The following is a 13,242-nucleotide window of genomic DNA, read 5'->3' as shown; positions in this document are numbered from 1 at the left end:
TGGATACTTGGACTTTCCAAACGCGATTGCATTTTCATGCTCCATGTCAAGTTTCATTTGCGCCTTGGTCACAGAAGGTTTATTCAACAGCAGAAACACGCCACTTGAGACTACCTCATTACTTAGAAAATGGCTTACTCCAGCTATTTTACATGGAATTACAACTCTTCAGTGATCACAATCTGTTGTCATCACCAAACATAAAGCAAGGAGTACTTATACATTCCTTAACCTTGCATCGATCCCCACTACTTAGTGAGTCAAGATAACATTTCAACTAATCTGTCCCACATACTGTCAAAGTACAAACATTACCTAGTACTGCAGTTAAAAGGAGTCTGTGGCTAACACATTCATCACTGGATTCACAAGTTTTAGTCCTAACAACATATTCAGGTCATACCATTATCTTCATCCTCTCCCTCAGAATTTTCTTCATCATAGATCATTATCATGAACCTGCCCTTTGACTATTGACTGTTCACTGCATAATGATGTTCTGAACACACCTGAAGTACTTATTAACTGTTCACGCACAGTCCTAGGATTCATTCGTCCATAATGAACTAGATTGATGTGCAGGGCATGATTCAAAATTTACAGATGACACAAAGATTGGAAATGTTGTGAACTGTGATGGGAATAGCCTTGAACTTCAAAAAGGCAGACATGTTGGTGGATTGGGCAGACAAGCGGCAGATGAAGTTCAAAGCAGAGAAGTGCGGCGATTCATTTTGACAGGAAAAATATGGTGATATGGTTGAAGGGGAGAGCCTCTAAAAAGGTGCACAGGGTCAGAGGGACCTTTGTGTATAAATACATAGATCATTGAAGATGTCAGAGCATGTTGAGACAGCAGTTAATAAAGCATATAGTATCTTAGGCTTTGTTAATAGTGGCATTAAGTATTAAAAAGAGGTCATGTTGAACTTGTATATGGCACTAGTTAGGCCTCATCTGGAGTGCTGCATCCAGTGCTGGGCACCGTACGTGAGTAAGGATGCGAAGGTATTGGAGATGGAGGACGAGGACGAGGACGATTCCCCGAATGAAGAACTGTAGCTATGAGGATAGATGAGATGTTTTCCTTGGAGAAAAGAAAGCTGAAAGGGGACTTGATAGAGGTATCCAAGGTCCTGTTGGGTATGGACAGGGTAAATAGTGAGAAATTGTTCACACTCAAGAGAACATCGAGAACTAGAGGGCACAGATTCAAAATAATTGGCAGGAAAAATGTTTTCAACCAGAGAGTGGTTGGAGTCTGGAACAAACTTCCTGAAAGGGCGGTGGAGGTAGGTTCAATCAAGGTATTCAAAAGGGAATTGGATTGCTACCTGAAAAGAAATAATGTGCAAGGTTACGGGGATAAGGCAGGGGAGTGGGACTAGGTGGAATCCTCTTTCAGAGAGCCAGTGCAGACTGAATGAACCAAATGGCCTCCTGCATTGTAAAGACACTGTGATAATTGTTGCTCCAAATTTGTCTTGCACTGTAATAGCCAGGTCCGCTAAAAGATGCTCCTTCTACTTGCCTTTAATCCTTCCTTTGCATTGGCCCCCTGCGCCTGGTATCTGGAGTATTTCAAAATCTGGAAATCATCGAGTCCTCTACTTTTGTACCACTGCGGAATGTTTTGTTTGTTCAGAATAATTCCTGGAAATGGCAGGCATAATCCAGAGTCTCATTTTCAAAGAACCAAACACCAGTTAGAACCAGTAAACTGGCCATATGAGACATTTTGACAAAACCATCTTTCTTGTAGATATCATCCAGAACTACAACAGAAGGTCCAAACCTTCACCCCTGTCCAAGTAAAACATCCATCTCACAGAATAATTCTCATTGTACTACTTGTAGGAAGAAGTGACAATCAGGGCCACACCTGATTTTCTCTTTGGTGGGGTTGTAACCAGTGTCCACATATTCACTTCATTATTCCACTTGCCATAGGGCTCAGAGTCCAACAAATTTGAAGGGTAACCATACCTCAATAGTGGAGGTATGCTCCACTTGCTTTCTGCCACTTTCCACCATGGCTACTGGATTATACTTTAGTCTGAAAAAAAATGTTGAGTCTTTAACCTTCACCTTTAGCTAATCATCATCCGCTACCATGAAAGCCAGGCTTTAGAGGATAGAACTGGAGCCAAATTTTACACACTTTAAAAGCTTTTATTTACAGAGATTAAATAAAGCATGTACCCCTCACCCAACAGTGTTACACTTTTCCTATTTATTACAACATCCAAGAATCTCCAGTTAATGACCATCACCTGCATACAACAAATCTACAATTAACACTCATTCCCCTCAGCTTCCAAATTAATTTAAACCCTTCCCAAGAGCACCAGATAATTGCCCTGTGAAAATATTAGTACCAGCTCTCTTCAGGCGCAACCCACCCACTTGTATAGGCTCCTCCTGCCTCAGGACTAAAATCAATGCACCAGCCAGAGATTTAGACAGGGAGGCGTATTATGAGATCGAAGTCTCTTGCAGCCAAGAACCCAGGATATCCCTATCATTTAATTTTTTTTTAAATACATACATAAAGGAAAAAAGAATCTGGGGTTCTCCCTCTTCCACCACTTCTTCAACCATGCATTTACTTGCACTATCTTCCTGTTTCTGAGACATTCTAGCACATGGTAGTGGGAATAATCTTGAGACTATAGTCAGCATGGTTTTGTTAAGAGGTCATGTCTGACCAATATGATTGAATTTTTCGTAGAGGTGACCAGGTGTGTAGATGAGGGCAATGCATTTGACGTAGTCTACTTGGACTTCAGCAAGGCTTTTGATAAGGTCCCGCATAGGAGACTGATAACGAAGCTAAGAGCCCATGGGATCCAAGGCAATTTGGCAAATTCGATCCAGAATTGGCTGAGTGGCAGGAAGCAGAGGGTGATGTCAAGGGGTGTGGGTTACACAGGGATACCGTTTGTGGTATATATAAACAATTTAGACTTGAATGTAGGAGGGTTGATCAGTAAGTTCGCAGATGACATGAAAATTGGTGGGGTGGTAAATAGTAAGGAGGATAGCCTTAGATTACAGGAGGATATAGACAGGCTGGTCAGATGGGTTGATCAGTGGCAAATGGAATTTAATCCGGATAAGTGTGAGGTGATGTACTTGGGCAAGACAAACAAGGTATGGGAATACGTGATGAATGGTAGGACCCTGGGAAGTACCAAGGATCAGAGGGACCTTGGTGTACATGTCCACTGGTCCCTTAAGGTAGCAGGACAGCTAGATAAGGTGGTTAAGAAGGTATATGAGATACTTGCCTTTATTAGCCAAGGCATAGAATATAAGAGCAGGGAGGTTATGCTGGAACTGTATAAAATGCTGGTTAGGCCACAGCTAGAGTATTGCGTGCGGTTCTGGAATCCGCATTATTAAAAGGATGAGATTGCACTAGAGAGAGTGCAGAGGAGATTTACCAGGACGTTGTCTGGGCTGGAGAGTTTTAGTTATGGAGAGAGACTGGATAGACTGGGGTTATCTTCCCTGGAGCAGAGGGGATTTGGGGGGGGGACATGATTGAGGTGTATAAAATTATGAGGGGCATAGATAGGGTAGACAGGAAGGAACTTTTCCCCTTGGTGGAGGGATCAATAACCAGGGACCATAGATTTAAGGTAAGGGGCAGGAGGTTTAGAGGGGATGTGAGGAAGAATTTTTTCACCCAGAGGGTGGTGGGAATCTGGAACTCATTGCCCGAAAGGGTGATAGAGGCAGATGCCCTCGTAAGTATTTGGATGTGCACTTGCAATGCTATGGCATACAAGGCTATGTGCTAGAAAATGGGATTAGAATAGTTAGGTACTTGTTTGACCAGCACAGACTCGATGGGCCGAAGGGCCTTTTTCTGTGCTGTAGACCTCTATGACCACTGCTTCTTGGAGAACTTATTCTTTAATCTTTAGCCTAACTTCTAAAAGTATACCTGAACCCTTCTCCTACTTTTGTCACGTGGTGCATGTTGCAACCAAATTTCTTGATGTACCCTTTCCTGCACCTGTTTAATAATATCCTTGTTTAGAGTCCCTATTGAAATGAAGGCAATGGTAATCAAAGCTTTCAATCTGAGCTATCTTTCAAAATGGAGTTTGTTTGTGACTTGAGATCATCCAAAACTTTGCTGCCTGTGTCTTAACTCACGCCAAGTTTCATTGCCCCATCACCCCAATAATCACTGACCTACACTGGTCTCTGGTTAAGCAACAATTTAAAAATTCTCAATTGTTTTCAAGCCCCCTCCACAGCCTCACTCTTCCCTAACTCTGCAATCTTCTCCAGCCTCACAACATTCAGATAACTGCATTTCTCCGATTTTGGCCTCTTCAGCATCCCCATTTTTTAAAAAAATCAATCCACTGCTGGAGGCTATGCCTTCAACTGTCAACACCCTAAACTCCATAATTTCCTTCCTAAACATCTTCTTTAAGACATTTTAAAACCCACCACTTTGACCAAGGTTTCGGTCATTAACTCCAATATCTCTGTGACTCAATGTCAAAATTTGTTTTAGAATGCTCCTATGAAGTGCCTTGGGATGTTTCACTATACAGTGAAGTTGTTATTGAAGAAAAACACTAATCTAGGACTTCACCCCTCCTCCCATTCTTTACGTCTTACCAAAGCCGAGGAAACACCACCCAACAACCACCAACCCTGCCCCCAACCCTGAAAACAATTCCTCACCCAGCACTACTAAGCCACATGATGACCATCCCTGATCTAAATACTAAAACCCATTCCTGGCTGTAGGGGTTCTTCCACAGACCAGCAGCTATATCTTACACTGTAGCCACATGCAATTACTGCATCTGTTACCCATCTGTACATGTAGAATTTGAAAAAACAAATTAATAAATCTAGTGATTCAAATGCTTTCAGCACAGCTATGAATAATCAATGTTTATTTGCTAGCTATTAAGACAGGTGATGGTAATCAAACCCTTTTTGTTTGCTTTAGAAGTTTCCAAATTCCAATCACTTTTTTTTTTGTTTAAAAAGGATTCAAACTAGGATGAGGAAATATTTTCATGCCCAGCTGTCTCTCGGCTTTGCACTCTCTCAGCGAAAAAAGATGGTTGCTAACCTATGAAGCTTTACCTGAAAAATTCATTCTGCAGATTTGTTTTCAAGTAACTTGTAGAATTTCAGATATCCTCTTACACACAAGATGTTGTATCCTTCCAGCTATGAATCAGGTTGCCACTATCCTACTGACACATGATGGAAAATCCTGCACATGCTTAGACTGTGCCATCACCCTGAAGCTGAAAACATAATAGCTGTTGGTCAAATTAGCAATCTCAAGTAAAAATATGAAATGAAAGCAGAACAAACAAACTAATAGAGGGAAGGAGTAAGAGCAGTTGGAGCTGATCAGGTAAAGGAATCAGGAGGGTCAGGGCATAGGGCATGGGAGAAATGTTCCAAGGACAAGGGATAGGTAAGGAACACAAAAGATCACAGGGAATCAGAAATTGAAGGGGATAGAGGACACAAGGCTACAAAAGTAAAAGATCAAGTGTCAAGGGTGGAGAAGGAGCAGGGGAGTTGTAGGAAGTAAAAGGAACAGCATGAACTAGTAGATATTGTTAAGCTGCCACAGCCATACAAGCCACAATTACTCCATGTCAATCATGAAACTTGATCTGGAACCATGAAGATCTATCTTCCCCACTCTGCCAGCCACTACCTCTCACCGACAAAAAGAAAAACAGAGCACAAGGAAAGGAGACAGAAGCTCACAGATAAGCAGACAGTAATAAAAGCACATAAGACACACAGGAGAAAATAAAACAATGCTGTAAACATAGTCAAATTTCTTGTGCCTGATTGACCTTACCAGTCCTCCCAGTCAATTTCCATTTCTCAGATACAAGGGAAGAATTTTCAATGATAAATAACATTAAATTCAGTAGGAATAATTACATTACAACTTACAAGGAAGTAAGGGCTGTAATGATATAACCTCAAATTCCATTTTACTGCACTTTGTCTTCAATTTTCTTCCCACTATTCTCTGCTATTACAGACACCAGAGGTCACCCCACACCTCTCTAAAGACTAAAGTCAATTTTTTCTGGCTCATGCTGCACTCTCCACCTCAGCCCTTCGATTCTCCTGGATAACCACCTTCCATAATCCTGTTAAATGTTCCTCCTTTCAAATGGCTCCCTATCTGCAATGGATTCCAAATCCAGACATTGGATTAAGGATACTGCAAGCTGACTTCATGCTACCTACAATGCAAATTTTATCTACTCACAAGACCTCAAACTTCACCCTGTCCATGTTTTTCACCAATCACTACCAATTTTCAACCCAATTACCAACACGGCCACTCCAAGAAAAATATGTCCCATCCCCCATAGGATCATCTGGGCTCCTTTCTTCTTTACCAAGTACCCCTCCCCTCAATTTACAAGGAGCTCAGATCACCATGATAGAGACCACTCTGCTTTTCACACACAAGCCAAATCTCCACCCAGTTCACCTCTCATGCCACCAAGTTGATCTTATCCACAACCCTTTTCCTGTCTTCTTTAAAATCCCACCCTTGACACCTGTGCTTGCAAATTACAGCCCCATCTCCTTTTTCTTCAAAGTCCATGAACATGTTGTCACCTGCCAGATCCAAACACATCTCACCAACAGCTCTCTATTTGAGCCATTAACATTTCAGCCCCTCTCAACACAAAAAGAGCCATAAAGAAAAAAGGTACAAACAGCATTACTTGTGGCTAAAGTAACTCATTCTTTCTGCAGCCTTTGACATAGTCTACCATATCTTTCTCCACCAACTCCTGATTCCACTCTTAGTTATTGAGCATAATCAGGAGAATTTCCAACAAAACCTCTCTTCCTGCATCATTATCTTGAATACCCATCCACCAAAAATCCTCTGCACCCTCTCCTCTTCCTCATATTACTCAGACGTCTGCAGGCATGGGGTCAGGTTCCACATGTTTATTGATGACATCTCCATTATCTGTCTCAATCCTTCCGATAATTCTGTGCTTAGGAAACGTTTCAACAAAATCTGTTATTACATTAACCTCAATTTCCTCTAGTTAAATACTGGGAAACCAAAGCTATCACATTCAACCTCCCACCACAAACTCCTACCTTGCCAAGTCCCTCCCTAGACACTATTTCAGATCAAACCAGACTGTTCACAATCTTGGGAGTCCTATTCAACCCCAAACTTAGAGGAACAGAAGCTATCATCTCCATCACAAACGAGGGGTTCTTTCTCTTCCTTAATATCACCCACTGGACATTCTCCGTCAATCTGCTGTTGAAATCCTCAGCCTTATATCCTCCTCCACACACACAATACGATGAGAATCTCCCTAACCTATCAAGACTGAAAGCCAAGATAAATGTGCGGTGCGGCATGCCCTGATCAGGGATCTTATGATAAATCCTTTATCATCTCCAATGCTTTTATGGATGACATATCTTCCTTCATCTTCTGGAAACTTCAGTTTATACAATATTCTCTTGCCTCAACATTAATCTGCAGCAATTTCCACTCACTTATCACCCCTGTCCTTGACCTATATTGGCTCAAATTCATATTGAAAATTCTCATTCTCTTGTTCAAGTCCAACTGTTCACAACTTCACCCCTCCTCATCTCTAACTTGCTTCAGATCTACAACCGCTCCCCCAAAGCTGTCCTTTGCTTTAACTTAGACCTCTTTTGTCTTCCCTACCTCCTCACCGTTGACAATTGTACCTCCAATTCTGTTGGTTCTACACTCTGGAATTTACTTCCTAAACCCCTATGCCTCTTCTCATTTTTGATCACCACACCCAATATCTCCTTTGGCTGGGCATCCACTTTTACAATCTGTGACCCTCCTTGGGACATATTTTACATTAAAAAGGTTCCATATAAATTTAAATTGTTATTGTGCATTATGGAGTATAGCTCCTCATTGGAAGCTTGTAGTGTACATTGCAGGGTCAGCCTGTTTTCTTTCTTGCAGCTTTCAAAGTCTCTGACTTTGCAGCAAAATTACACATTTGCCTTTGGTTGGTATTCCTCCAACTGCAAGGAGGTAATGGGAATGCAGCCTCAGAACTTTGGCGAGGCCAGATGAGATTATGTGCTACACATCTCATTCAAAGTTTGCCACAAGTGCTGCACAAAGTTGTCCCTAGCCAGTGGTGTGGGGTGATCTCTGTTGACATTTTATTGCAAGGCTGGCATTTGCTTTGGAGCTTCTGAATCCATGATATTGTGATGGTGAACGTATGCCCAAAGCTGGTAGCACCATTTGCAACAATCAGCTAGAGTTTCCCACTTGTCGTGACTGATGTTGAGGGCTTGTGTCTCTTTTGTCAGCATCCTGGAATCTGAGCTATCGGCATCCTGATCTTTTGGCACCTCCTCCTCCAGGATAGCTGCATCCTCAAGGCTATCTTCCATTCTGTGCACATGCTTATGCAAGCAAAGTTTTCTTTGCTTGATTAGCACTAGCAAGCTTGGCCCTAGAAAAGGACTGTTTCATTGGTGAGATTATCTTTCCATGCAATGCCAAGGATGCATTATAAACACCAGAGATGGAAGTTGAGTCTTTGTTCTTGGTAAGTGCAAGTTGTCCAAACTTTGCTGCCATACATCGATGTGCTGAGGAGACAGTCCTCGCAGGCAAAGCATCGCAAGTCTGTGGGTCTTTTGTTTTATTTCCACGCCCATTTTGTTAGTCAGCCAAAGTTGGTGGCTGTGTTTCCAATGCATATGCTCAGCTCTTCTGTCACTGTGGACTCAAGGTAACAGAATTTGCAGTGGTGTGTTGTTGATCACAGGCAGATCAGAACACTGTTTCCATAACTACACTTTTCTTGGCAATGATGGTGAGGGAGAACATGACAAGCATGGGACAGAAAATCCATGAACCTTTGGAGTTGGTCTTCTGTCTCGGCAACTATTGTAGCTTCATCAGCATATAGATGATCTCTGATCAGGGCATGCCACACCGCACAATTGTCTTGGCTTTCAGTCTTGATAGGTTGGGGAGATTCTCGTCGTATTGTGTGTGGAGGTACATTCCTTCCAGGTCAGCAGGGAAAGCGTAGATCAGTAGGGCATACTAAAATGATAACATACAGAGTAGGAGCTAAGAGACAGCCCTGGTTCACCCATTCTTGATATCAAAACGGTCAGTGGTTTTGCCACAGGGTGATGTTATGCGTCAAGTGCAGCTTCATTATCTGAGTGCTGCTCGCTAGCTTACTGTAAAGATGATATATGTGCTTAAGTCTCTCGTGCCTTTGCCAAGGCACCCCCTGTATGTGCCTCCTCACAGCGACATATCAACTAGGCACCCTACATCCCTGGGCTGAACCACAGGGGATCTTGAAGGAGCCATGTACAAACCTTGTACGGAAGACAGCAAGGTAATGCACCAGCAAATACTGGATCAATATATGCAAAGACAGACAAACTGTAACATTCCTGCAACGTATAGCAGTATCAAAAGTGCACTCTGCCCCACCATCACCAAAGCTGCTCCCTTGAAATCCACAGATGAGATAAGTACTCACTAGCAAGACAAGCAAATGGTCTACTGGATGGAGCGCTAATCCCAGCTATACACAGATGGATATGTCTCTGTCTGTGTTTGATGATCTTCCACAACTACCTGTCATTTATCAGTTTGATTCAGAAGCCTCATTAATTGAGCTTGAAAAGGCCAATAAGTCCCTAGCAGCAAGGAAAGCACTTGGAAAGGACAGAATACCCTGAGGTACTCAAGTATGTAAAGCTCCACCTGCTGCCATACTTTCACAATCTCCTCCTGCTCTACTGGAGAGAAGGCTCAGTCCCACAGGATATGCATGATGCAAACATCACCACAATATACAAGAACAAAGGGAATCAAGCGGATTGCAACAACTTCCAGGGCATCTCATTCCTCAGCATCACTGGGAAGGTCTTTGCCAGGCTCCATTGACTAGGCAATATAATATGGGTTCAAGAACAGACTGATCGATGGTAGACATCACGTTCTCCCTATGTTAGCTTTAAGAGATATGCAGAAAACAGCAAATATCACTTTGCATCTTAGAGAAAAATTGGTCATCCTCCCTAGCTTTGCAATCGCATACTGGTCTCCCATGATAACATGCATGGCACCAGTCAGCTCAACAGCTCCACCTCTGACATTTCTGAGGTCGAAGGGCTGCATCTTAGCCCCTATTCTGTTTGGTATCTTTTTCTCTGTCCAATGACCTACATCACACATTTACACAAATGCATCATCCCAAGAGCAATATGCCCTGTAACTTCTCTTTGTTGTGCATGACTGACTTGTTGCATGGCAGTCCCTTTAAAATAGACACGCGACTGCACATGCACACATCTTAAGGGAACGTTGCTTGTGCATGGCTTGTTTGGCCCCTGCACAACATTTCCAATTGCTGCATGGCTGCACACTTATACAGCTTAAGAGAGAACACTGCCCGAGAGTCATGTTCTCCAAGTTGTGCAGACGCACAGCAACCTGAAGGACCTCACACACGCTTTAAAGAGGAAACTTTACCTGAGAGTGTTTATAATGATATGGTATACGCAAGATATGGTGCAGTGCACATTACACTATATTAACAAAGCTATCCAATACCATATTTGCACCACCTCCCTGGAAATAGCAAACCAAGGGATCAGTAATTAGTAAGCCAGCTATGTGGTCTGATAAACTTGACAAAAATGTCTTGCCTCCGGAAGCAGAACTGACAAGTAGACTGTAGTACAGGAGGGTAGCAGTATCAGAATCATAGCTGCTATAAAGTCAAATTATCAGCTATTATTTTGAAACAATGACCTATAATTCTCCCATAGAAAAACCAAGACTGGGGTTACATAGCTTCAAAATAGAAAAGAAAGCAGTCTAAACTCCAGAAATTGAGAAACTGGAAAGTTTAAGAATTGTGAGGCTCATATGATTTGAAGAAGTTGAAGGCACTGGAAGAAGTTTTCCAAAAATCATTTGTTGGATTAGAAATGTTTCTTGAGCTTTACAGCTGGGGCTAACAACCACTCAGAACCATAAAGCCATAATTTAATTCTATCTCATACTTTTTGTAATTTTGATTGGTAATTCTTTTTACTTTTAGCAAATACACAAAAAGTGGTTCAGGTTTTTACTTCCTGAACTAAGCAAATCAGCATTCTCCACTAGTTAATGGGACATGTTAGTCAATCAGAATGCTTCATATCCAATTCAACCCTTTGGCTCAACAGGTTTGCACCAGATGAGGTAGCTAGATAGATAAATTGAAGGCAAGCACAAGAGCTATACAGCCTAAAGGAAAAAAAGTGTTATTGTTCCTTAAAAAGTCTCTGATGGAAGTCATCCAAATACACTTTAAGGTTATGTAATGGCTAGCTTTAGTTGAATCAGTTAAACCCTAAATTGCATCTTCACATCTTTTATCAGCTATGTTATAGAGCAAAGTCAACTCAATCCAAGCAAGCCAATGGACTTGAGATTTGCTAACTGTACTTTGTAAAATCATTTCAGGAAATTTTGAATTAAAAGGTTTGTAATGTCAAGCCATTTTACAAACCAGACTTACAATGGTCACCAGAGCTAAGGTCTTTGTATATCTGATGATTAGTAAGAACTCTTGTCAAGATGGATCGCATTGCCCCTCCCATCTTGGTCAGATCTTCAAGAAGAGAAATCAGGGGTTCCATCAGTTGGAGTGTTTTCTGGAGATCTCTCTCAGTTGCTGGATCAGAAACTATGGGCGAAGCAGAAATAATTATGATATTTTGAATAAAATAAACTCATACCTGCATCATAGTGTAGCCTTAAAAATAGGTGATGTGCCAACAACTATGTAAATAGGTTAATACCAAGGCAGGAAATCAAATGTTCATTTCTCGGTGTACTTTCCTGAAAGTACATCTACTACATAAAAGATGATTGAGAATTCTACACTAACCACAACCAGTCAGCGCAAATCAGTAATTCACCTTTCATACAGAATATCAAATCATATTGGCAAATCTGTGCATTTTAAATTGGGCGGCAATAAGCCTTCCATTCTTGTTACAGAAGCACATGGAAAGCACATGCCTATAAAGCATATGAGAAGACCAAGTTAAGAGGAAAATCCGAATGCTTCAGCCTCGAAAGGAGGAAGAAAGCAGTATTTTGCAAAACACAACAAATAAGTGGAGAAGAAAAGGTTAATCCTAAACAATATTTCAAGTTAATCTATGACTTCAGGACAAAAAGACATAAGTACAAATTGTTAAAAATCAATTTCAGGGCTAATATCAAGGTCATATCAGATCATCCAATTATATAGGAGTGTATCTGGATAGGGCAGTGGAAACTGGAATAATTCAAGTGATAATTGGACATTATATCACAGGAGGTGGTATTTCTATCTCTATGAAAAGGGGTAAATAATTCTGTTCAATAAGCTACATATTGATAAATTTTACCCTTTGCTCTCTCAATTTCTCTCCTCAGGCACTTGTCAGCAGTTGGCTTCATAGGTTTCATCATTCATTTGAGTATTGCAGGTGGTCAACTGCATGCTTATTTTTCTCCTCCCTAGCCCAAGGACATGAAGGATAATTGCAGTATTTAAGAGAGATAAGTTAACTTAGAACAAACCAGGGATCATAACTGTGACCACAACACAGTACATTGACCTAGGTATAATTTGGGACTTTACTGCTGTGTGGAAATCCTTCCAGGACATCAAGCAATTAAGAGAAATGGCATTATATAAAATTATTATGGATGTGCCATTCTTTTGGCGACTGTGCTATTTTCTTGTATAATTTAATATGCATTTAAAAAAGTCAACCCTAAAATCCATCACAGTTCATATTCCATATGTACACTTTGTGAGATTGCAGATACCGAGTTGTGGAGTATATTCAAGATAGAGATCAATACATTTTTGGATACCAAGGAGTAAGGGATATGGGGATAATGCAAAAAGATGGAGTTGAGGTAGAAGACCAGCCACGATTGTACTGAATGGTGGTGCAGGCTCACAAGGCTGGGTGTCCTACTCCTGCCCCTTTTTATATGTTTTTAGAAAAAGGTGATAAAATCATCATACCAAATGTCCTCCCTTGGGTAATACAAGGATCACCACCACATTCCAGTCAATATATTACAATAATTTATGTATCATTATAGAATGGCTGTGCTGGTTCTTTGAAAGAGTTATCTAATTA

At 41.3% G+C, this 13,242-nt stretch overlaps 1 protein-coding gene across 4 annotated transcripts in view; it reads right to left on the bottom strand.

The window, feature by feature from the left end:
- Nucleotides 1-13,242, bottom strand: part of ubr3 (ubiquitin protein ligase E3 component n-recognin 3) — a 353,894-nt gene that overhangs the window by 328,480 nt on the left and 12,172 nt on the right. For all 4 annotated transcript variants that reach the window (XM_078552128.1, XM_078552129.1, XM_078552130.1 and 1 more), the window contains exon 3: nucleotides 11,613-11,780. In XM_078552128.1, the coding sequence (XP_078408254.1) occupies nucleotides 11,613-11,780 (168 nt within the window). The remainder of the gene's footprint in view (nucleotides 1-11,612; nucleotides 11,781-13,242) is intronic.

Source organism: Cetorhinus maximus, chromosome 11, assembly GCF_964194155.1.
Source record: "Cetorhinus maximus chromosome 11, sCetMax3.hap1.1, whole genome shotgun sequence".
NCBI lineage: Eukaryota > Metazoa > Chordata > Chondrichthyes > Lamniformes > Cetorhinidae > Cetorhinus > Cetorhinus maximus.
The sequence above is the reverse complement of the archived record's forward strand: the minus strand, read 5'-3'. Positions and strand labels throughout refer to the sequence as shown.